The 24028-nt window shown below is 42.5% G+C and overlaps 1 protein-coding gene and 1 long non-coding RNA gene across 6 annotated transcripts in view; one reads left to right on the top strand and one right to left on the bottom strand.

The window, feature by feature from the left end:
- The window catches only part of PRKAG2 (protein kinase AMP-activated non-catalytic subunit gamma 2), a 208962-nt gene that overhangs the window by 139100 nt on the left and 45834 nt on the right, over positions 1–24028 (top strand). For 4 of the 5 annotated variants that reach the window (XM_082754155.1, XM_082754156.1, XM_082754157.1 and 1 more), the window contains 2 exons: positions 3560–3774; positions 23565–23637. In XM_082754155.1, the coding sequence (XP_082610281.1) occupies positions 3560–3774; positions 23565–23637 (288 nt within the window). Of the gene's footprint in view, positions 1–3559; positions 3775–23170; positions 23273–23564; positions 23638–24028 lie in introns of those variants that run through there. The other variant, XM_082754159.1, reaches the window with a different exon arrangement.
- LOC309875116 lies at positions 20885–23214 on the bottom strand. The gene is made up of 3 exons (XR_014316989.1): positions 23110–23214; positions 21863–22017; positions 20885–21411 (listed from the first exon to the last, which is right to left on the bottom strand). It is a non-coding gene; the product is annotated as an uncharacterized lncRNA (long non-coding RNA).

Raw genomic sequence — 24028 nt, 5'->3', positions numbered from 1 at the left:
ATTCTGTGATTATATTATAAAAATGGACTGGGACAATCAAGAACATGGGATAAAACCTTCTGTTGACCAGTGATATAGTACCTAATCTACTAGAATTTCCTCCTTTTTGTCTAAAATTGTTTTGTTAATCTAATGGAAAAAAAGGAAGAGTTATTTAGTTTGCTAACATGAAAATACCACACTTGATTAGTCATTTCATTGTCTGATGAAAGAAGCATTAGCATTAGAGATAATTACTTGGCATGTCAGTTCATCTCCTTATCAGGACCGGAGGAGTATGCAGGCAACCTCAAAGACTGTTTCTTCTCCAAAATCCTAGATACATACTGCATTTTTTCAGCTACATTATAGAAAAGTCTAGAAATGGTGGCTGGCCTAATTGTTTAACATGTACTTTCTTAAAAACAAATTGTTTTCAGCCCTGGGATACACGATGTATCTTGTCTCTACAGTTTCTTCTGTCATAGACAAGTGCAGCTACTGCAAATACATGTACCTATATATTTACACCAATGCCATCTGTTTAGAAGGCAGTTCAATAGGATTAAGTTAACACAAAGTTCTGTTACTCCTGAACTGATTGTAGTTTGGGGATATATTAGAAATTTTCATCCTTTCATGTCACAGGCTTTCACAAAATTCTTTGTAGGGTTTAGGATACTGAGCTGTATCATAGCAGCTAAGTCTTTTGTTTTAACAATCATAAAGCTATTTAACATTTCCTACAGGATTATTCCTTCCATCTCAGTATTCTAGAAGTGTAAACAAAATATATACCACAATAATGCCATGAGGGAGGCTTTTAAATAGCAAATGTTGAAAATGTCTAATTACATAATTTAATCAAATTCCCTGCAAAATAATTATGACTTTCCCTCCATCTCTTTGAGGAAATTGAGTCATAGAAAAATTAAATCTCAAATGTGCCTCGCTTTGAGCACTTATGTTTTAAGAGCCTAGGAGAAACAGCCGGTTCAGAGGATCAAAGTGCTCTCAGTGAAGTTGCTGGAGTCACAGACATTCGTCATCTATAAAACTCGTGCCAAGTTTCCCAAGCTGCCAACCACGAGGAAGTTCACCATCAGTGAACGCTGTTATAAAATGGAAGCCACGCTGTCTGTAAGGAACTTTTCCTGGCTGTGCTGTTACACATTTATAATGAGGCGACAATAGTTTTCATGAGATGTAAGAGATGTTACTTCCTTGGTCTCCTTTGATCCACATCTTCCTGTGTCCTATAGCTGTCCTCTATGCTTGTATGCCAGCCTTGTTAGGGCTGTGAATATGTGGTTCCCTTATGTCTGGTAATTACTCTTTTGGCAGAGCTTGCTGATACTGGAAATCGTTTCTGTAGACTTGCTGATACATTAGCACATAATGAACACATCCCGGTAGTAAGACTTTAAGCTCTAATGGTGTTTTTCTCCCTTTTAGTGGTTTTCCATTTGCAACAATTACAGCTACCATCCACCTCAAACCTCAATCTAAGTGCTTAGGAAACATTTGTACACCCATAAAAACACAGAAGATAAGAGCATCTTCCCCAGAACTGTTTATCTAGATGTGCAAGCAAAAACTGTCCTTTTAATCCTTCAGCATATGGAACACTCCCCAACCTCACTGAAATCAGTCGAAGCTAAGGACATTCAAAACAACCAGGGCATTTCTTCTTGCCTCTCCTTGTGGCATGTCACATTAGCCAACATTTCTATCTGCCTACAACACCCACTCTCCACTAGATACGTGATTACTGCTGCTTGATCAGCAGAGCTGCAAGTCTCTGTAACAAAGAGAAGGAGTGAATATGGGGTCCTTTTTGATTCCAATAAAGCTAAAATTTTTCAGTGAGAGTTAGGATTTTCTTGAAAAAATATATCACACTACAACACTAATACCACTACAAATAAAACATCTTAGAGCTTAATCATTTTGAGTTTCCTGATCAGTGATTCTATTATGTCTTTTCATATCTAAAAGCCACCAAGAAAGGTTGTTTTTAATGAACAATGATATTAAAAGAACCGTTACCTGAATTCCTCATTAATTCCTAGATATGTCAGGAGTAATTATTTCTTCAAGTAATAAATCCCTTCCTGAGTAGCTGGATTGCTAGTCTTCTGACTCTAGCATCTTAGTTAATAATGAGTTTTATTGCTTACCTCCCATAAATACAAAGTTTCCTTTAAAATGCTGTCTTCTGGGGTAGAACAGTGGCACTGAGAGGTAGCGAACATCCTTTGAGGTCATCAGTGGAAGTCAGGATAGAAAAACATTCCTGAGGGTTCATTCAACCAGGGTTCTTGGTGTGAATCAGACATTTGATTACAGAAGTGCTTTGGGAATAAAGTGAGCTGTACTAATACACCTTGCCCTAGGCTGAAAGCAAGAACCAGCAGAGGTTGAGTGTAAACTAGTGCAAAATGTTTGAATGGAGGTGTGCAAAAGTCTCTGGTGAAACCCTGAAAGCTTGAACCAAACTTGCCATGAAGATGCATTGTTCCGAAGCATTTGTTGGAATGGCTTGGGATTCTCTGCGTATTAAAAGCTATCTGTCTGTTCCTTGTCAGTGGACTTGAATCCACTATGGACTAACTGATTACCTACACAGATCTCTGGAAGCACAGGAAGAGAACCAAATTCAGAGATCATACAGGTGCCCATAGCCTACTTAAAAATATGAAGCTCTGCTCATGCTGGCGTAAGAGAGTCATCTTTTGTTTGCTGACACACAAACAGATCTATGTCATAGACATGTATGTGTATGTTATAACAAGAAACACGGATGTTGTAATGAATTTTCTAATTGGATGTAGATGTCTGCTTGTTCTTAAATGGGTAATAAATACAGCTTAAATTACCTGTCTGATCACAGCTCAGACCTGCCCTAAGAACATAACCTAAAATACAGCTGGGGTAGATACATGTGTCAAATAAAAACAGGATGCTCACAAGACAAATTATCTCCTGCTGATAATGATTTTCAGCAAAAAGATAAGAATAGTCTTTCTCCTCAAAGGCTGCTGAAAACAATTCTGGTTTGTATAAAGGCACTGCCACAAGCCTTATAGAAAGGAGGCTGAAGCTCATGGGAAATATACCCTGCTTCTTTTTGCCTGTGCACCTAATTTTGTTCTAACTGTTGGGTGTGACAGCATAATCAAAATGAAGAAGCGAGCATTAAAGCTCTTGAGCGACTTGCTATGAGATAGAGGTAATCTTGGCATTCACAGGAGAATTAAAATTGTGACAAGAAAGTAACACCACTGCTTAGGATCGTTTTAGAAATAAGGGACCAGACGGGAGGTTAATATAACACAAACTTGGAGCTCTCTTATCTTGCCACTACGCCTCCCTGTATAATGGGTCATGCGGTTCACCCAGCTGAATAATTAAAAAAGTTTTAATGGGAAGGCAGAGCCATTCCCTTTTATAAGTGGGAGGGTGAGATACGTGCTGTTAGTCTGCTGAAAAGTGATGAAAAAATACAGGTTTACTGTAAAGCTGAGATTTCTATCTGCTTTTTCTTCGGAAATGATTTAGTAATTATTCTTTTTTACAGCCTCTGGCCTCTCTTCTTCTCCGTCTACCCCAACACAAGTGACCAAGCAGCCCACGTTTCCTCTCGAATCCTATAAGCATGAGCCCGAGAGACTAGAAACACGGATTCACTGTTCTTCACCTCCGGACACAGGGCAGAGATTTTCTTTGCCTCCCTCCCAAAGCGCAGCCAAGCCTCCTATAATGACACCATCTCCCTGTGCTACCTCAAAAACTGTGAGTAAAACTTGTGTCCAGTTTTCCGTTGGAAAATGTACAGTGTCGTGTGTAATTGTTTCTTGTACTACAAGCTCAAGCTTGTGTGCCCATACTGTGGAAGGGCGAGAACGATTTCATGCGCCTTTTACTCCAGACTTGTCTTGGCATCTCAGTGTCTGGCTGACAAGGCATGAGGAATCCTAAGGTGGTAGATCCTCTTGTAATTTAACCAAATAGCAACTAATTTTTGCCCAAAACACATTGCTGAGATCTGACTTCAGAGAAGGGTAAAATTTTATTTAGGTTGGTCTTCCATCTCTCTTAAAAAGAGCTGATGAGAGGTCTAGCAGCCAAGGAGAGCATATCAAACAGAAATTCACAGTAGGAGCTACAGGGTTTTGAGTTCTTGCTGTCCCTGGAGTCTGAGATGACTGGGGCAGCTGCTGTCTGATGGCACTAACTGCTACCATGCCGTCTGTCCCACCTGAGAGCCGAGGAAGAAGGGCAGAACCAGCAGGGTATTTAAGCAGATTCCAGGTAGCGGTGGTGTCTTCACAGGAGCAGTGTCTTCGGTTCCTGGGAATGCATGAACGCAGCAGTTCCTGGGAACTGTAAATTCCACCCTCTGATGTTCTCTGTTGCAACAGCAGCACTGCACGCCTTTGTCGTGCCTCCTCCCTCCCTCCTTTGGCGAGCCTGAGCCTCAGGGGCATCACTGTTCTTCTCTTCTTCTGCACTCCTCTGCCTTTTTGCTCTTTCTTTTTTCCCGTTCATTCTTTGCATTAACATCTGTTCAAAGTTCCCCTCTCTCCAGAATTAACTACCCTGTGTTTCTCTTTCCCCGGCTTTTCTTCTTTTTCTTTCTCAGAAAGTAAAATCTTTGATGTTTTCTGTATCTAGAAATCTAGAACCGTAGAGAACAAAAAGGTTCCTGAGCTCTGTTTCCCGCTTGAAGTGCTACAAGTTCTGTTTCATTCCAGCTCCTACTGACTGCTTTTAAAGCAGGAATTCTGCAGACATGCTAACACAGCAGTCCCCAACCTCTTTGCTTTTGTGTCAGTAGCTCCCCAGTAGCAGCTGCAGCTGTTGAGCTGTGTGGTTCTTAATGGTTCAAATACCACTTGCAAGTGGTTCACAGCCATCCAGTAAAGCACAATCCCTCATTTGGGGAGCCCTTCTCTGCTGGCTAGGAAGTTTCTGGCTTTTGACTTGCATTTTTTCATTGGCAGCTTATGACCATTTGCTCCTATAAATAATAGATGTTTTCATTCACTGCTCGTTACGTCCTGTTGTACCTGTAGCCAACCTTTGTTTTTCTTGACTAAGTAAGCCAAACTCTCCTTGCAAAACACAGACCTTCTGTTCTGCTGCTATGCAAAAAAATAAATAATTAAAAGTATTGAATAAAATAAATCCTATGCTTATAGTCAGGAACTCCAGCAGTAACCCTTCTCCAGACTACTCGCTGCCTTTTCATGTAAGAAGTAGCCTTGGGATACACAAACTGTGAAACTTAAGGGCTTGCAGGACACAAATATATGTCTGGTAGGCTTCAGTCTATCAGTCATATTATTTGCATGTGAATGTGGTTTTCTCTGTTAGGCAGCTACAGGGGAGTCTTTGTACCTGTCAGAACAGAAACGGGGAAACAACGTAATCTTAGGACATTGCAGCAGCTGAAAGACTGAAAAGTCTATTGTGTTTTTATTTGCTGACTGGGACAATGTGAAGTTAAATGAAGTTAAATGAAGATACCAGAAAGAAGAAACAGACTTCTTGGCAAGTATTTATCAGCTGCTGTGGTTGTGTATCTGTACACAAGAGAATCTGGATGAAAACTCAATATATTGGACTCAATTATCTCCTTTTCAAAAGACACAGACAAATTCATATAACATACATAGGATGTACAACACCTGATTATCTTGGTTTTGTATCCTCTGCTCCCATTTATATCTGAGGAGAGTGAGCGTGCAGGGCTGCCAGTGACTCGTTAGGTTTTTGTTTTACTTGGGAACAAATGTCAGCAGCTACAGATCAGTGAGGAACCAAACAAAGCCGCTGACGTTTAATTTTCAACAGGGGCCATAGAAAGATTTGTCACGCTCTCCTAATGGGAGAAACTGCTCAGAGGGAAAAGCTAAGTTTCTGCAGAAGGGCACAAAGCTGAAGCTGATGGGTGTTCGCTCGGGACTGTCGTGTCTTTCAGTCCCTGTAAGTTATTGCGCTGGCATTCCTTCACAAATATGACAGCAGTAGGCCAACAACCCCGATTTGAATACTGCATTTCAGACATTTCATTTATTCTTAGTTGTGCGCTAACAAGTGCTTGTTTTCACAGTGCAAATGCCATAAACAGATCTGTAAAAACAGCAAGCTCAAGTTCTTGTTGACTTAGATCACTGTTTCTTGGCCTAACGATTCCAAATATCTTAAGAACACTATAAATTATCTGATAAATGGCTTCGGAGTGGACATGCTGTTAGATGTTCAGTGTAATGACAGGGAAGCTTTCATGTTGACAGCTGAAACAAGGAACTCTTATCTGCAGGGCTCTGTCAACTTAAATCTCATTACATTGTTTAATTAGTGATGATAATGTGTGAGATCCTAGAACTATTATAAATTATTCATGATTGCCGTACATATTGCAATAGCAAAGAGGAATCCGTGGGGCCAGAGGTGGAAGTATTATCAAACACCAGAAACAAACCAAACAGAACAGTGGATGAGGACAGGAATTTGCATATCAGGACTTGGAACTAAACCCATTTTTATAACAGCGTGCATTTGAAGCTGATTGTGTATGCGTTTTTTATGTCTGAGACTGTGGCAGTGAATAGTTAAATCTGTTGAATAATAGAGAAGACGTGAAAGAAAGAATCAAAATATTTATTTCCCGGCAGACATAATCAGGACTTTCTTGTTTCAATAGCACTTAGATTGCGTTTCACCAAGATTTTTAAGCCTGAGCAGAGGGAGATGCTGCTTCTACGAGTATCACCTCAACACAGAATACAAATCTAAGCAATTAACCCCATGCTAAATGGATATCTGTGATAATCACTAAGGCCTGGATTTATCCCACCTAACTTTAGAAACCTATGTGAGCTGCTTAAGCGGGGAGTAGAGTAGCTCTGGCTGTCTCTGTATGTCAGAGAGGCGTTTGCAGAGGATAAATCAGATCTTAAGTGGGTTGAACAGCCCTTTGCACCGAGTGTACAGGGGGTGTGTCCAGGTGATGCATTTCTAGCTGGAGCGTTCCTGTTAGGTGCCCAAAGCTAGATGTGATGAGCCTGTGACCATCGTGGCAGCTCTTCCAGGCTTTCCCCTGGGCGTGTAGGTGTTCCTGGTGGTTGAGTTGGAAGGTTAGAATGAGAAATTCAGCTGATAAGAGATCAAAGCCATCCCAAAAGATTAGCGGGCACCACATTAAATGGGGAAGGAGCAACTTGATTTTTCGCCACGCAGTTCATGACTCTGTACTTTGGCCTTGTGTTGTTTGGCCTGTGTAACCTTCAGGCAGTTAAGTGGTGAATGATAACTCTTCTCTAATGTGACATTACTAACCATGAAAGGAATGTAGAGAGGTTGCAAATTCAATAGCAAACGTGTTTTCCCTGTTTCCGCTTTGCCCCTGTTTCCACGTGGAATGTAGTAGGTTGGGCTCAGTGGGCTTGGATCCTTTTCATTTTGGCCTTCCTTCTTCCACTGACACATAGGACACCGTGAAAATAACAGTATTCCCTGTCTCCTGCAAACACAAGCATTTTTGTGGCCCAGCATTTCCTGGCCTTTATGAGTTTCCTCTTTCCCTGCATGAGGAGCATCCAGGCCAGAGAGAAGATGCCAGCTCCAAACTGAGCTCTCTTTTGGTGAAAAACAGGACTGGGGCTTCCTTTGCTTTGAAGAAGTAACGGAGGCAGAACACACTTACAAATGGTCCCTTCCTTACGGTCACAGACTTAACTACTGCTCTCGAAAGCCTGGTAATTTCCCAGAAGTTTCTTAAAAAGAAGGCATCTCAGCCAGAAGGCTGTCTGAGACTTAAGCTAAGCTTGTGTAAGTCCTCTTAAAACTGCACATGTAGGACACAGGAGAGACTGGAAGAATCCATTTTACAGTCATTGCTGCTCCAGTATATGGGAGAGGAGAGGTATAAGCTGTGAGTGGGACTGTCCCTTCCAATCACAGATACACAGAGGGAAAGGGAAGATTGTTTCAGCAGCTGCCTGTTTGTTAAACAGGAGCATTTCTCTGTGAGGCTATTCATGCTGTTTCTTAGCCAAAATGTAGTAAAGTCAAAAACAGGGCTCGTAACTTGTTCGGCGTGAAAGGCTATTACATCACACCCTGCTGCTGGCAGGCAGCCTGGGAACCAGGAGATGTGCAGCAGGTCCTCCAGTTTGGCTCTCTCCAAAAAAGCCATGCCACCTATCAGAGCTCCCGTAATCAAGCTGGCTGATTAAAGAGATTTAAATCTGATGAAGAGAACAGAAAACGTTCTTTGATTCTGATGCTGAGTTTAAAAAAAAAAAAAAAAAAAAAAAAGTATAGGCTGGGAAAAAAAAAATGGAATCCAGTCTGCAAATATACAAGAACTCCCTATTTCAGCATTCATGTGGTTTAAGGATATATACGAGTGCCAAGGCATTGCTATGATTCAGCTTTGATTTACACCACAGTAAACTGATCATAAAAATTAGAGCCAGCAAGGCTGTCATTTACCAGTAAGAAGGCTCTGGCAGTGTTGTGTCCAGACTAGTTTTAAGTGCTTTAATACCAGCGCTCCTCCTGGGAGATGATTCTGTTCTCTAATGGATCCTCTGGGCTGTGACGAGCCATCTGTGTTTCAACATTTCTCCCTCCTCAACTGTTGCTGTCCATGTGAAAGTGCATTTAATTTAGGAGTGGTATATACTCGTCCAACAGTTGGCATGCAAGTAATTAGTTGCAAACCTAGGAAATGAACAGCTTTTTGATACCGTGTAATTTAACTGCCTAACAATTACATGCGATATTAATGGAAAAATGTCCTGAGCCTACCGGATTTGGTTTCAGTCTGCTCTGACAGAGCATCAGGGTGGCTCCGCTGAGCTGAAGAGAGGCCCACAGTGTTCATAGTGAGCTTCAGCGGGATGCTAGGAATAGACGAACCAGTGAACTCACTCAGAATTGAATTTCACAAAAGCAGAGAGCTTCAGCTCTACCACACTCCTACTTAATTACAACTCCCAGTTTAATAATACTCTATTCTGTCCCTTTACCCCTATCAGTCTTGCCTTTTGTACCATATCTGGTATTTTCTCCCCTTTTAAAAGATGCAAAAAGCATCTTACTGGTAATTTTCTATTGGTTAATTCGCATTTTTTAAAACTACTTATTTGGTTTAGAAGAAAAAATGTGCAGTCACGACCTCCTGTAACCCTGGATTCCTCATGTATTTGTATTCAGGTTGCAGCGTTCGGATTCATGGCAATCAATCTTAGGATGTAGAGAAATGATATTGCATAAACTTTTCTGCCCCGAGGAAATGCGTGTCTGTGTCAGCTTGTGGCTTTTTCTATAGAGCTAATTTAATCAACCAGCTATGAGTTTACTCTGCGGAGAATTTATTTGAACGGCATGAAGTCCTATAATTCCTGTTCCTCTTAGCGCTAGATCAAAAGGAGAGAGGCTAGGTAGAAGGGATGAGTAGCCAAAATGCTGAGTTCAATCAAATCCCAGCTGCTTGGGCAGCTCTCGTAAGGCTGTAAGTAGCTAAGGCAATTAAAACCAGAGCATCTGTGAGTTTCTTCTATCTACATCAGTACCAAACTCATGACCCCGTCATCCTGAAGAGAAAGTTAGTGGAGTAAAGCAAAGTTACTTTTATCACTGGTGTCCTGCATTGTGCATGGTATAAAAAGGCTAAAATTAAGCACCTGGCTTCGTGTGCATATATGAACAGGTAGCTTCTTGATAAGTAATATGGTGTGAGAGGGTGGTTTAGGATTTACAGCCTGCTTTTACCATTGAACTGATTTCAGTCACAGTTTGCCTCTCCATTTTAGACTCGTTAATTTAATAAGCATCCTGTTATTCTGCTAGGAGATTGGAACTTCTTACAGGAGCGAGCTCTGTCCGTGATCACAAGCCTGATACACACCTTGTGACTTAATATATAGGTGCAGCTTAATAGAGGATCGCTGCCAGTTTCTTACCAACTCCATCTGGCAACGTAGGAAGACAAAAATTATGTTTTCAACCTTCTCTGTTGCACCATGCCCGCTTATGTATTTCACTGGATGGAAAATCCAGCTAAGAATAAGCAAAAATATGCTACAGGCTGGGATCGTTGGGTGGGAACTCTACGAGTTCCTCATCAATCCCCATCTTTTTTAGCCTGGTTTTGTCTGCATTGTATTTTTAGATACACTGTCTTCAAGAGCCAACAGAGCTATAAAGAATGTAAACAGCTGGTCGATACCAAAAGGGCACGGACGACATAAAGCAGCAATATTCCTCTCTCTCTTCCTCACAGCGTTGCCTCGTCCCTTCCTCTGTGACTGGAGGAAACCGTTCAGGTTGGGAGAAATAAGGGGGACGTTGCAAGCAGCTCTCCCTTCTGTACAGCTCCTTTCCTGCAGCGTTCATATTTCAGTGTCACTGTCTGCTTATGCATGAGGAAAGCAATCCAGCTCTTTAGAAATACAGCTTGTGTCTGTGTTCTTTTTCTTTTAAGATAACAATCAACCAAGTTTGGCCATTTGAAAGTCAGCTGCATGGGCTGCTGACTCAGAAGAGGACTAGATACCATCTTGGCAGCAGCTTGGAAAAATGTTTCCATTGTGCTTGTGAAATGAATGCAAAATATTTATTCTGTGAGCTTGTTCACAACAGCATTCTTAGCTGGAATTAAGGGCGAGGCCATGTGGAAGACGTTTTTAGGAAGACAATAATGATTTGTACAATGCCCAAGGTATGCGTAAGCTTATTTTCTGATTAATTAAAGAACAAAGCTCCTACTGTATGCAGCTTGTAAGCTGAAGTGTAGAACGGTGAAGTAATCACTAGAGCACAGCATCACAGAATATCCCGAGCTGGAGGGACCCACAAGGATCATCGAGTCTGACTCCTGAACAGATAAAAGAGCAAAGGTAGCAGAGGCAGAAGGGTCAGCAAAGGAAGGGGAGGGGGCAGAATCCAAGAGAGGGGGTTTCAATGTAGTCTTTTTGCATATTTAGGGGTACAGTTAATTGTCAATTATAAGGTTAATGCCTTAGATTTTTGAAAATGTTAACTCTCACATTTTTTCACTTACACCTGCACAAGCCAGGGCATCTGCAGCGTGTAGAAAGCCTTCCTCCCACCTCGGAACAAAAAGTTACAAATTGTTAGTTTGTGGTGTGTGAGCACATAAGATTTCAGCAGGAAAAGAAACACGATTCTTGCCCGAGGACCTTACTGTCCAGGAGCCCGATCTAGCAAAACAGGCCAGGCAAATTCTGAAACTGTAAGCATTGGCTTGAAGAGGATTGTTCCTAAGCACTACTTCCCGTACGCACTCGCAGACCAGATTTTAAGTGTAGCCATAACACAGCCAGCAATGTCAGGGCACTGAGGAAAGGTAATCTGAAGGTTACAGCGCTGAGCCTCGCTGAGGTTGCTGTGTTTGTGTTGCCGAATCTCAGGTGCTGTTTTGGTTTGGTTTGTGTCAATGCCGTGATGGCCTCGATCCAGGAAAGCACTTCAACGTGGGGTTAATTTTCAGCGTGTCGGTGGTCCGGTTGGAGTCAGCAGTACCACAACACTCAGGGCTGTGTGCATGCTAAGCCACTTTGCTCTGTCAGGGTCATTGTACAAGTTTTATTGTCTGTGAAAACACTTACAAATGACCAGCACAAGTACTGGAGATGAGAAAGGAAGCTAATGGGCAGGCAGAGGATGGAAAAAGAGGTGGGGAAAACAGCTACTGATGAAGAAATAGCTTATGAAAGACATCAGATTCCTCTCCTGCCCCTTTCCCTTAAGCATACTGATGACAACCCTCAAGAGTACATCCCCACAGACACGCTGCACACAGGGCAGGATGCTGCCCAAGCCGATTCCTTAGGAAGCACTGCGAGGAATTGCTTTTACAAAGAGCACACAGCTTTCTTTCCTGGAATATGTCTTCAGAAAGAGACAGCAAGAGGTCACTGGGCACCACTCCGGTACAAAAGGACATAATACAAGCTGGTCATCAGGTAGTTTCTTCCATCATCCAAGATTTTACAGATACAGGGGTTGCATTTTAAAGGAAAGGATGATTTCCTCAGTCCTTCCTCATGGCCCCAAACATGGCTGTTGCTGTTCTAGTTCTCTGAATTCAAGATTTCCTCCTCTCTTTTCAGTTACAGAGTTTTAAAGGAAAACAAGGAGTTTAAAAAAGAAAAAAAAATACAATGCCAGAAGCTAGAAGAAGCTAGAATGAACACGTTCTACAGAAGTCAGATATTCGCAGAGCAGGAGATGTGAGTGGCTTAAGATAAGTTGACTACAGATAGCATGGTGTATTGAAAAGCTTTAGCAACAAGCTTTAACACTACAGACTATGAGCACGTATAGAAACCTCTCATTTCCAGAGCTCATCCAGATTTACACAACAGATCGTTGTAAAGTAGGCTGCTTTTCTAAGCTATGTATTTCAGAGCTTGCTTTAAAATAATTGAGACCTTCTCGAGAACTGATCATTTTCGAAGAATTACCATAGGACATTCTGTCCTGCTGATTGTATGCAGATTAGTAAATACACACACATGCCCCGGATTTAATGTTGTGTGCTGGAAGGCAAACTTTCATTTTCACTTGTTTTTACCACTACTAACCATGAAATTACTTTAAAAATGGGAATCGATATAATGTCTACCTAAGTCAATTAACAACCTGAAATAAATACAGATTTTATTTTATTTTTTTCTGGAGATCTATAGCCAGGCATCTGTTCTGAACGTGGTGTGCCTTTCCCAAGAGCTTAAAATATCATCAAAACAAACTAAAAATGAATATAACAACCATTGAAATGTCAAAGCCAAACCAGCTCCCCTTCCTTCAAGAATGCCCCATCGTGTCTCTCGCTTGCAAGGCCTTACTTGGGCATCCTCTGAGAAGAGCCCAGCTGAAAACTCCTGAGCTTAACTCCAACAGCCAAGGTTAGAGCAGGCTCTTGGGATTGCCCAGCCAGCAGCAGTTTCCCTTCTGCGCTGCCATCGCTCCTCCGTGAGCCCTTTCTCTGGCTCCCTCTGTGGCAGACAGCACAGCACAGAGGTCGTGGTCCTGATACGAAGGTCCAAGGCTTGCAGAACGTCTCACCTTAAAAGGGGATGCTCTTGGTTTCAAAAAACTTGCAAATACAACCATCTAGGCAGAAACAATTGCTTTAATCTCAAACCCATGAGAGCATTATTTAGTTTAGTGTTCAACTGCATTTTTGTTTTTGTTTAGGTGAAACAGACACTGAATTTCTAGTCAGCTGTTTAAATGCACTTCAGAAACTCAGAGACATCTCCAAAGAGCTTATATACAATGCAATCTGTGTGTAGGCAATACATATCATTGATATATGTTACATTCTCTAAACAGATTTTAATCCTGACTGTACTGAAATGTGTGCGTTTTTTTCTGTTGGCTTCAGAAGGGCTACATTCATTCACAGCTCAGCTGTTACTTTACCTGTAAGGACAATTTAAGCAGCCCACTTTCATATTGCTGGTAACTGGGAGATACCACGCCACGTTAATACAGAGGTCTCCTCAGACAGACCGATGAATTGTGAACACAATCCTTTATTTCCCTATTTTGAGGGCCTGGGATAAACCAAAAAAAAATAAAAAAATAAAGTAAAAACAAATAATATAAAAAACTTGGGGAGCATGTCAAGGAATAATTCCAGCTCCCAGCAGACATCTAACTACCAACTGTATCTAAGCATGTGCTTACGAACCCAGTGTTCACCAGATGCACACTGTGCACATCCACTGACCACGAATACTTTTGTATCCTTTTATAAAAATACTTTAAAAATACTTTTTTTTTTTTTTTTTTTTAATGCACAAACTGCAGTAATGCAAGCACAGTGGCTGGCTTGCTGGAGGTATAGCCCAGGTCCTTAGTGTGGAACTAATTTGAATTCTTTTCGATTCTGGTTCAGGGAATACAGGGAAAAGCCTTATCGGTATTTCCACATCTCTTCATGTTCGGAGTCATAAAACTTTTAGCTGAAGCACTTGATGTGCTTCTTGCTTGGCAAAGTCCTCGCTTCAGTCCCTTCTGGGTGCTGCCAAACCACAGAACCAGTACCTTGGAGGAGCTGGTTTCAGTGGCAGTGATGGAACAACTGGCGTGATGGAACAATTTGGTTAAGAGGTTGTCATAGGGAAAGTATGCATGACAGAAGGAAGATAGCTGTTGCACGATGCTATCATCACAGACTTCTTTCATGCAGAATAAAGGAGAAGCAGCACACAATTATGCCCGCAGTGATCAGCAGTAGGTCTGGAAGTAATTCAGAGGAAGGTCAGGTTCCTCAAGCTATGCAGATTTGGTGCCATCTGAAAAATAATTTTATGTCAAAAGCTGATTTATTTGGAGATTACAAGTTAGCCATGGGCTCTGTGTTGAAGGACGGTGGCCTGCCTCTTTGAGATAGCTTTTGAATACTTCTGTTGTCCTATTGACTATGGAGATCCTCATCATGATAAGCTCTGTAGAAGGCGGCTACTTATTGCATAGCTCACTTGCTACACGTTCAGGCAGCAGTTATCTGCTCCTTTGTGAAGCTCGTGCCACCGAGTCAATTATTTGTTCAGTCCAGATGTACATAAACTTCTTACAGCTTTGTTGAGATCATGGGTGATTCAGCTGTGAGCTGAAGACTGTCCCTATTTTTCAGCAAACCACTCTTCCAACGCTCACCTGCATTGTCCTGCTAATGTTTAGGCTCTAGGTCTCTGCTTCCAGGCTTTCAGAGCTGCTGATAGTCATGAAAATTCCATTTTAACAGTAGGCTACTAATAGGTTACTGGAATTCTGCAGAGTTTACTCAAACCTGAAGTGTGATATCAATTACCCTCAGGCTCTGTAAGGGAAAAGGTGTTTCATTTTAGATTTTAAAAACCCCACCACTGAAAGCTGGTGTAATAAGTGTTTGCACACTGAAGTCACTATCCATGGTTGAGGCTTTGAAATACAACACTAGGATGAAGAAAGCAAAATGGTGCATAGTAAATGTTTATTCATATCAGATTTGGCTCCAGGTATTTTTTTAATCTGTTATTCTCAGTGGCCTCTGTTCCATAGAGTACTCTGCAGTACTGTGGCCTCAATCCAGCAAAAGTACTTAAGTAAATGCTTAAGTAACACAAATAATCCTTCCGTGTTCAATGCCTGTGGATGAAGCCCCAGGTAAATGTGGGCTCACACTTATTCTTGTCCATCCTGTTTAAATTAGTTAATGCTTACCTGTTTTTTAATCAATGATTTAGCTTAATCTGTTTTATTATGATTATTAAAAACAAACAGATGAAACCACGGTATGTTTGTCACACTCAGAAATATCGACTGTAATGCTTGTGAGCTGATTACTACAGCTTTCTCCAGCAATCATTTCTCCTTTCCCTCTTGCCATCTCAGTGTGATAAGAGAGAGGTCCTATTTCAAAGAGACTCGGGAGCACTCAATCACGTGTGAAAAAAGCTAAAGCCTATCTTTTCAAGCATATATGATATAAACATTTAAGACAAGAACACTTAAAAAAACAGGAACACATTACAGTACTGAGTGAGATCCTTATGTTTGCAGCGATAGCACTATCATCACATCACTGTTCTTAACAAGCAACCTCTAGACAGTTCCTCACAAGTAAACTTTTTTGAACTTTGTGTTCAAAAGGACAGAATTTAAATCGTGGCTTGACTAATAACATGCCATGCTGATAATTCTGTGATTCTGTGATAATACCGATTCAGTCTCCTCCTATATTCTACATGCATAATGTGGGGAATGAATATTGGCCACACAGGCTTCTTTAGAGAATGCCTCTTTGATATTCTTGACTCAAAACTCTTATCTGAGTTGCAGAGTGAAGCAGGATCAGACATACAGCTAGAGATTAGAGGTTATGTAAACAAATCCTGTCTCTTCACCACTTCTGTTTTGACTTCTCTGTAAGAATTTAGCTGGGGATCTAGGCTATACCTTGGTTGTTTACTTCCTTGAGGTTTATTTTTTTAGAAGTGCTTAACTCTTCTGGCACTGCTACCAACATTTTTTCTCAGACAAAGCAGGAAAGCGATATAGGCCACTGTTCTTGTCTAAGACAGGTTCTTTGTTTCTGATGTTAGATCAAAAGAAGTTTTGTAAATCCTTCCTTTTTCTCAATTAAGCCAGTGACAGAACTCCCTGGGATTAAACTGCAAGTTCATTTCCATACAGAAATATTTAGGAAGGGCTCTCCACTAAAAACATGAAATCACTCTCCACATTCAGTTCGTGTATCTTCAGGGTAAAGAGATTTCAACACTGTGTGCTGTAATTGCAGTGCAGATTTAGTATAAATGCACATCATTCATTTCAATATCTTTCCTGGTGCACTCCTATAACCACTCTTAGGCTACGTGTTATTGCTGTTCCAAGTACGTTATCCATTAAAACCTACTAAAGGTCCCCAACTGTAACTCCTGATCACTAATAATTAACTCTGTGAAGTAATTAATATTATAGCTCTTGGTGTGTGTGAGGATACAAATATAATTCAGTGGGAGGCTAGTTACTACTTCTGAAAGGTAAAAGCAATGCATAGTTACTGTGTCATGTCAGCAGATTCCCCATTAGGACAACTGTTGGACTCACATTCTGATGATATTAGGATGAAGAAAAAAGTCCTTTCCGGGCAGAGTTCTTATCCAATGGCAAATGGTTCGAGCTGTTTTAAAAAGAAGCAACGGCAGCCATCTTTAATCTCACCGTACAATATTAGAAACACATGCAGAGTAGGTACAACTTGTTCCATCACTTTCACACCTGCTGCAGGCTAGTTGTGCCTCTAACTTGTTAAGGGCCATGCAGATTAGGGACAGAGCATGGTAAGAGAACATGCAACGCTGACACTAAGTTCATTTTCGATGCCACACGTTGTTATTGGGATTTGGTTACTGTGTTCTAAACAAATTGTAATCTCTGAGTTGTCACAATCTTCATTTGTACTTACTACGTGCTGAAATGATTACAGCATCTAGTATTTCAAAACCTTTTTAAGACTAGAGCAAAGTTTATTGCAATCCTTCCAGGTACAGGAAGAAAACACTTGAATCCAGTATTTTGTATGAGACATCCCCTTCCTTACTAGTTGTTTGTTGGGTGCCGGAACAGAGATTCCTTAGAATAAATGGTAGAAACTACAATTCCTGCACAGCTGCTCCTTTCACTCCAAGTTTTTTGAGGCAAGGAGGACATTGCATCAGAATCAGGCCCAGAGCTCTGCACTGGGACTGACCGTGTTCTCCATGCACGTAACAGACTCTCAGGCTGTCATCCTACAGCGATCCTTTTCACCACACAGTTAACATTTTTAAATATGGAAGGGATTCAGGATGGGATCCTGATCCCAGACTCGCTGATTTCAGCCTTCCCAGCTGTTGCAAGCCACTGGTATCAGTTATGACACTCTAGAAGAAAACAAGTAGGAGTTTAATTCACAGATTAACCAGCAGATGAAAACTTTTTATCTGATATTTTTTGTCTCTCTCCACTTCATAAACCAGACTAAATTAAACCAAAAAATAAACAGTTTTTTAAATTAACTTTGCACAAACAGATTGCTACAGAATAAGCATATCTATGACATACATTTGGAAAAAATCTGAATTGCTCATTGACAGCTCATCAAGAGAAGAGCTGTTAACTACTTGACTGGTGTAGAACTGTAATTGTAAGTAGCAGTAACAAATGGTGGGAAAATTACCATTTGTAGCTTACTCTTGCATTCAAAATGGGTTTGCCTTGATTTGCATTTAGATGGGAATTCCTTCTTGTTGCTCTTCAATCCATTAGGTTTTATAAGGTAAGGAGTTTTTTTTTTTCCCTTTCTGAAGTACTTCGAAGGGCATTCAGCTTTACTGCTGAACTGTGAGCTGCACGGGTGGCACCCCCAGCATACCTGTATCGATAACGTTACCACCTCCAGGGATCGGAATGAAAAGAGAAGGAAAAAGGAAAAGCTTGGAGACAGCCTTGAATTTATCTGAAAATGTGTATTTCTTACTGAAGAACAGGTATCGTCTTTGTTGAAATGCTTGAATAAGTGTTCCACACACGCTTGTGATTTCCAGCAGCATTTCATTTTTTATTTTTTTTTTTCTATTAGTACCCAGTCATCAAAGACTTTGTTTTTACTCAGTATTTTAGTATTTTTTCTACTTTAGCATTAAGGCCACTTGTTTTGGGGGGAGAAGCAAAGCAGAGTTGTATTTCTATTAGATTTTTAGTAAACTTTGGCTTTCATACAAAACATAAAGATTTCTCACTGAATTCTCATACAAAGACTAAGTATGTCTTTCAAAAGACTGCAAAGACGTAGAAACAAAAGAAAGTAAGTCTAGAAAGAATTGATTAAATGAAATTAATTACTTTTCCCCAAGAGCACAATCAACTGTGTGTAAACAATTCCCAACAAATGTCTTTCTAACCTGTTGCTAATAAACTCCAGTTATGGGCATTTTACAGTTTTTTGTTTTCTTTTGATTTCGGCAAAGTGTGCTGGTGTTTCACTGTCATTGTCATAGAATCATAGAATTATTAGAGAAAAGACTTGCAAGATCATCTGGTCCAACCACCCCCCTACCACCAACGTCACCACTAAGCCATGTCCCCAAGCACCACATCCACCCTTTCCTTGAACAACCCCATGGACGGTGATTCCACCACCTCCCTGGGCAACCCGTCCCAATGCCTGACTGCTCTTGCTGAGCAGAAATGTCTCCTCATTTCCAACCTGAACCTCCCCAACACAGCTTGATGCCACTTCTTCTTGTCCTGTTGCTTGGGAGAAGACAACAACTCCCACCTCAATACAACCTCCTTTCAGGCAGTTGTAGAGAGCAGTAAGCTCTCCCCTGAGCCTCCTCTTCTCCAGACTAAACACCCCAGCTCCCTCAGCTGCTCCTCACAGGACTTGTGCTCCAGGCCCTTCACCAGCTTCGTAGCCCTGCTCTGGACACGCTCCAGGGCCTCGATGTCCTTCTGGTATGGAGGGGCCCAAAGCTGAACACAGCACTCGAGGTGTGGCCTCACCAGAGCAGAGTACAGGGGGACGATCACCTCCCTGCTCCTGCTGGCCACACTATTCCTGATACAGCCAGGGAAGTTCTCCTAAATTCCAACCAAAGACTTTCTTGCTAAAGGCTATGTAACTTATTTCATTACCCAGAGACCCAGAAGATGGTTTATCACTTTCCTTCTTGCAAAAACTTGTTACATTTGGAACCTGTGGTTTTATTTTCCTTCAGTCCTCTTTTTTTGAGGAGGTTTAGTGTTTCTTTACAGGTCATGTCTTCTCTACTCCTAGATGATCGTCGTTGCTTTTCTTCAGACTCTTGAGTTCTTTGGATTCTTGAGTCCAATGCTCCAAACAAAATCTAATATCCCAGCTGGCAACTAACCAGCAAATACGTAGAACAGTCTTTCCATGTCTTATCTGTAACACTTTTGCAGACGGCGTGATGTTTTCTTCCAAGAATTTGTGCTGTCTCACATTTAGTTTCATTCTCTGGTCATTTCCTTGCATGACTGCTGAAAGCATATATCCATTAGTCCTTCCTCAGGTCCCCAGTGAAAACAGTGAATGATATTAGACAGAACATAGACCTCTGTGGAATCCTCTCTTAAACCCTTCCAGTTAAAAAGATGTTATAAAGATGTTACTACCTTCCTTGTGAGTACGGTTCTGACCTTTAGCAGTATTTTCTTCTAGACTGTCTGGCTTGCTTAGGAAAGTGGAGTGCAAGATAATGTCAAAAGTCCTGTTAAGTCATGCAGCATCTGCCTACCACAAGACTTCTAACCTGTTATTAAAGTGACTGAGATTGGTTGTGTTGGCTGTTGCTGGTGATCTTCCTTTCCTCTAGCTACTTAAAATGGGGGTACTTTTACCTCTTACCCGTCTTGGAATCAAAGTTACATTGCCTAGTTTAGAGTTTCTCCTCTAGTTTATTTTTTCTCCGCCCACCTTCCCTTGCAGACAGATATTCTAAGTAGAATGAGCCTAATCAATCTAGAGGTCTAAGCAGTACAGCGACTTGAGTCCAGCACCCAAATCATTTTATCACAAGTACTCGTCTAAAAGAGGTCATGTGAATGACGTTCTAGAAATGTCTGTTCCTCCACTGGTGGCAGAAGCAGCAGCCTAGGTTAACTCATTCACTACAAAAAGCTACATGGTAGGTGTCCAAGCTCAGGTGAGGTGAATCTCCTTCATTTTGATATAGCTGGTCTGATCTGATGACTGCCACTGATAGCTTCCTATCCCAGGAGGTGCATTCCTACCAACTCAGGGAGGCAAACTGGCAGGGAACTACATCAAAAATAGTTTTCTGTTGATACTAATGATGTAATTTAAATATTTAGAATGGTCTTAGGAAAATAAAGGAATTCCTTCATCAGGACACAGGACTAAAAGGACATCTAGATAATCAGATGTGTTTTACTACATTCATTATAAGTGCATATTTAATTTACATGACTGATTTTACTTCTACAGAGTATTATTAACTCTCTTTACCCTAGAAAACTAAAGAAAACAATCCAAGACAAAGTAAGCAGTTATCTATGAAAATCTACATCCTAGCCTTCCCAGGAGTCCTTAAACCTCTTTTGTTTACATCCACCTTTTTATGACTTTTGGTGTTGTATCAACCTTGAGTTATTTGTTTTACTTTGCTTCTACAAAGATTGCTGGCACTGCTGTATTAAGCTCCCCTATCAGCGCTATGTCGTAGGTCCTTGGGTTTTTGACTTAAGTAATGCCCCTGTAAAACTGAACTGAAACCTGGCAAAGAAAAAATGTATTCAGGCAGGTTTGATTTTATATATATTTTCCTCCTAAGTTTTTATATATAACATTTATTTTGCTCATTAATATTTAGTATATGAAGTATATGCTGTCTTGTCCCATCTCAAGCAGTTGAAATGAATTACCTGATACATTCTGATGTCTGCCCAAACATTTAAATCCTAAGCTAGACAAATCTCTAGGATATAGTTAATAGAAACCTCTCATGGCAGTAGAACAAAGAGTCGCAATAAACAGATATTGGAATGTTACAGTATATAATACTGCCTTGGTATGAATTATAGCTCCTTTGAAGGACAGATTTTTCCTATCTTTAACCAGTAATCTTTCTGTAAAACAGCAGGCAGAGTTTGTAGAGAGAGGTAATACCTAAGACTGCTGAAAATATCTGCTAATCTGTATACCGCTATAGCAGTTCACAATGAACACGAATGTTTTCACCTTTAATTTAAGTGAACTTAAGTGTGGGCTATTTCCAGAAGGTACGGTCCCGCTGTCACTCCTGCCCTTGGCATTTCTCATGCAGTGCTGGCTGTACAACCGCACAGTGAGTTGGATCAGGAACCGATCTGGATGAAAAAAACCAATCTTTTCTTTTGGTCCGTTTGATTTTCAGCTGCATCTGTTTCCTGTTCTGACTCACCGGGCTGCCTATGAGCACAAAAACAGCTAGAATGCAAAGTGAGGAGCAAAATGAACGCTGCGATCAGTAGCGTGTTCTAAGATTGGCTTAAACAAATTGTGAGACTGCAGGCAGGATGGGGGATGGAGCTCAGCCTTTACTTGTCAATTTCCTTTGTTGTTTTTATTTTTTTTTTTTTGAACAGTATGGATGTTACAGCATAGCTATAAAGTTTACAATACAACTCTCCATTCTATATTACATTACAATCTGTATTATCTTGACGTTCTCATAATACTTGTCATCTGGGCGTAGTTTCTGCCACTGTAAAACTCAGATCTTGCATTAAGCTCTGAGGTTCACAAAGCAGTGCAGCTCACGGCATTAAATAGGCTTACCTGGCTTACTATAAACATATCCGTGTTTCATAGCAGGTGAAATGCAATGCACACCTTTGAAGATTCAGTGTTACTTCCACCTACAAACAACCTTGGAGTTGTATTTCCTCATGTCTGGTGCTTAGGAGATTCTGATGTGGAGTAAATACCTATTGCTTTTAAAAAAAAAAGAAACAAAATCATGGCAGATATCACCAGACATGTCGCCTTCTTCTCTTTTGTTTAGCAAAGTAGGCAAAAACTGATCAATACCAAGGCACGTGACATAGAAGATACAGTGTTCAGAGCTTTTAAAAATAGCTCCCAGAGACAATTAGAAGCTTCTAAAGCATTTTAATTAGTAGACTAAAAATACATTAAGTTAATATGAATTGTCTTGACGTCTTGTGGCTGGTCAGTTGGAATACTTATTGAAAGCCTTTTAAAAAAACTTTAAAAAAAAAACTTTTTTAAAAAACGCAACGAGGTGTGAAGTATTTTAGGATTTTCTTTCCAAGGGATCTCCTCACCTCCCTCAGCAGCACCCGTGCCCCAGCCTCCCAACAGCCACTGGGGATCCCTTCAGTGCAGGCAGGACAGCCCAGGTTTAGCTCACCACACCTGCCTAAATCAATTTAAATTACATCTGATTAATCTAGTTAAAATATTTGGTTATAAGAGGGATTTTGAAGTACGACCGCGCTGGGCTGACCCGCAGCAGGCTCCCAGCCCGCCCCCCTCAGAGGGCTGTGAGGGGAGCGCGCAGCGCCTGGCTCCGGGGGTTAGCGACCGGCTTTCCCCGAGCGCGCTTTTAACGTGGAGGACGCTGAAATTCGGGCGAATCTGGAATTGTAACTTCTAAAAAATGGAACTTTTCAGTGAGAACGAGCGCCTCCGCTCGCGCAGCGGGAGCGCCCCGGGGAAACCCTCCGGATCTCCCCCCCCCCCCCCCAGGCCGAGCGGTGGAACCGGCGGCTTCCCTGCCGCTGCCTTGCAGGTGGACGCGCGGGACTGTACCAGCTCCGTCTGGCGGGGGGGAATCGCAGGGCTTTCCTCCCCTCTGCCCCCTTCTATACCGCCCTCGCCCAACGAAGCCAGGCGAGAACCCGATTTGGGGTATATAGAGAGGAAGCCGATCGGCCAAGGAGAGCTTTTGTGGCAGCGCCCTCAAACAACAACCCCCTCTCTCCCCTCCTCCCCTTTTTCCGTGGAAGTGGTACCTTCCTCCCCCTCCCGCCGCTGCCCAACTGCAGCAAACCGGAACGTACCAATCCCTCCACCGGGGGGTGGGGGGGGAGTAGAGGAGGGAGCGAGGTGCGGCGGCGGCGCCCAGCGAGAGGGCGCCCGGGCTCTGAGGGCTCCGCCGGGGCCGCCCCCGGCCGCTCGCTGAGCTCCGGGGCCGGGCGGCGGCGGCGGCTCCGTGAGGAGCGGGTGCGGGGAGCGGCGGGGGGCGTAGGGTTAATGGGCCGAGGAGAAAGCGGGGGGAGGAAGGGCTGAGCCGCGGTTCCTCCCCTCTCGCTGTGTGTAAGAGGCGGCGGGGGAGGGAGCCGAGGGGGCTGCCCTGGAGCCGCCCGTGCTCCCCTCAGCGCCGCCGCCTCCTCCTCCTCCTCGTTCTCCTCCTCCTCGTCCTCCCCTTTCGTCTCCCGGCTTCTCCGATGCCGCCCCGGGGCCGGTGAGGCGGCGGCTGGATGCTCATCTCCTTCTCCTCTCTTCCCTCCCGCAGGCGGCTCCGGCTCCCTCTCAGCTCCCGGCCGCCTCCGAAGGGATGCTGGAGAAACTGGAGCTCGAAGATGAAGGTAAAAAAATAAAATAATAATAATAAAAAAAAAAAAATTAAAAAATGGGGGAAGGGGAGGGAAAGGGGCAGCCCCGCGCCTTTTGTCCCGGCCGCTGCCTCCTGAGGGGCTCCCTCAGAGGCCCCGGGCGCGCTTGGCAGCCTCAGGGCCGCCCCTGAGGGGCTGCAAGGCTGAGGGGAGGCGGCCCCGGCCCCTTTCCGAGCCCTTTTTCTTCCTCTGAAGCGCCTGTGATAACCAAATATAGGCGGAGAGCTAGGTGCGAGCCGGGCTGGGAGGCTGCTGCTGCTCCTCAGGGCTCTGCCTTGCGCCTGTGAACGGGGTTCGCCTCGTGGGGCAGCTCCCCTGCCTCATCGCCTGGTTTTTATCAGCAGCTGTGGGTTAACAGAGTGCT

Source organism: Aythya marila (assembly GCF_965140915.1).
Source record: "Aythya marila genome assembly, chromosome: 2".
Lineage (NCBI taxonomy): Eukaryota > Metazoa > Chordata > Aves > Anseriformes > Anatidae > Aythya > Aythya marila.
Note: the sequence above shows the minus strand (reverse complement) of the source record. Positions and strands in the feature narration are given on the sequence as shown.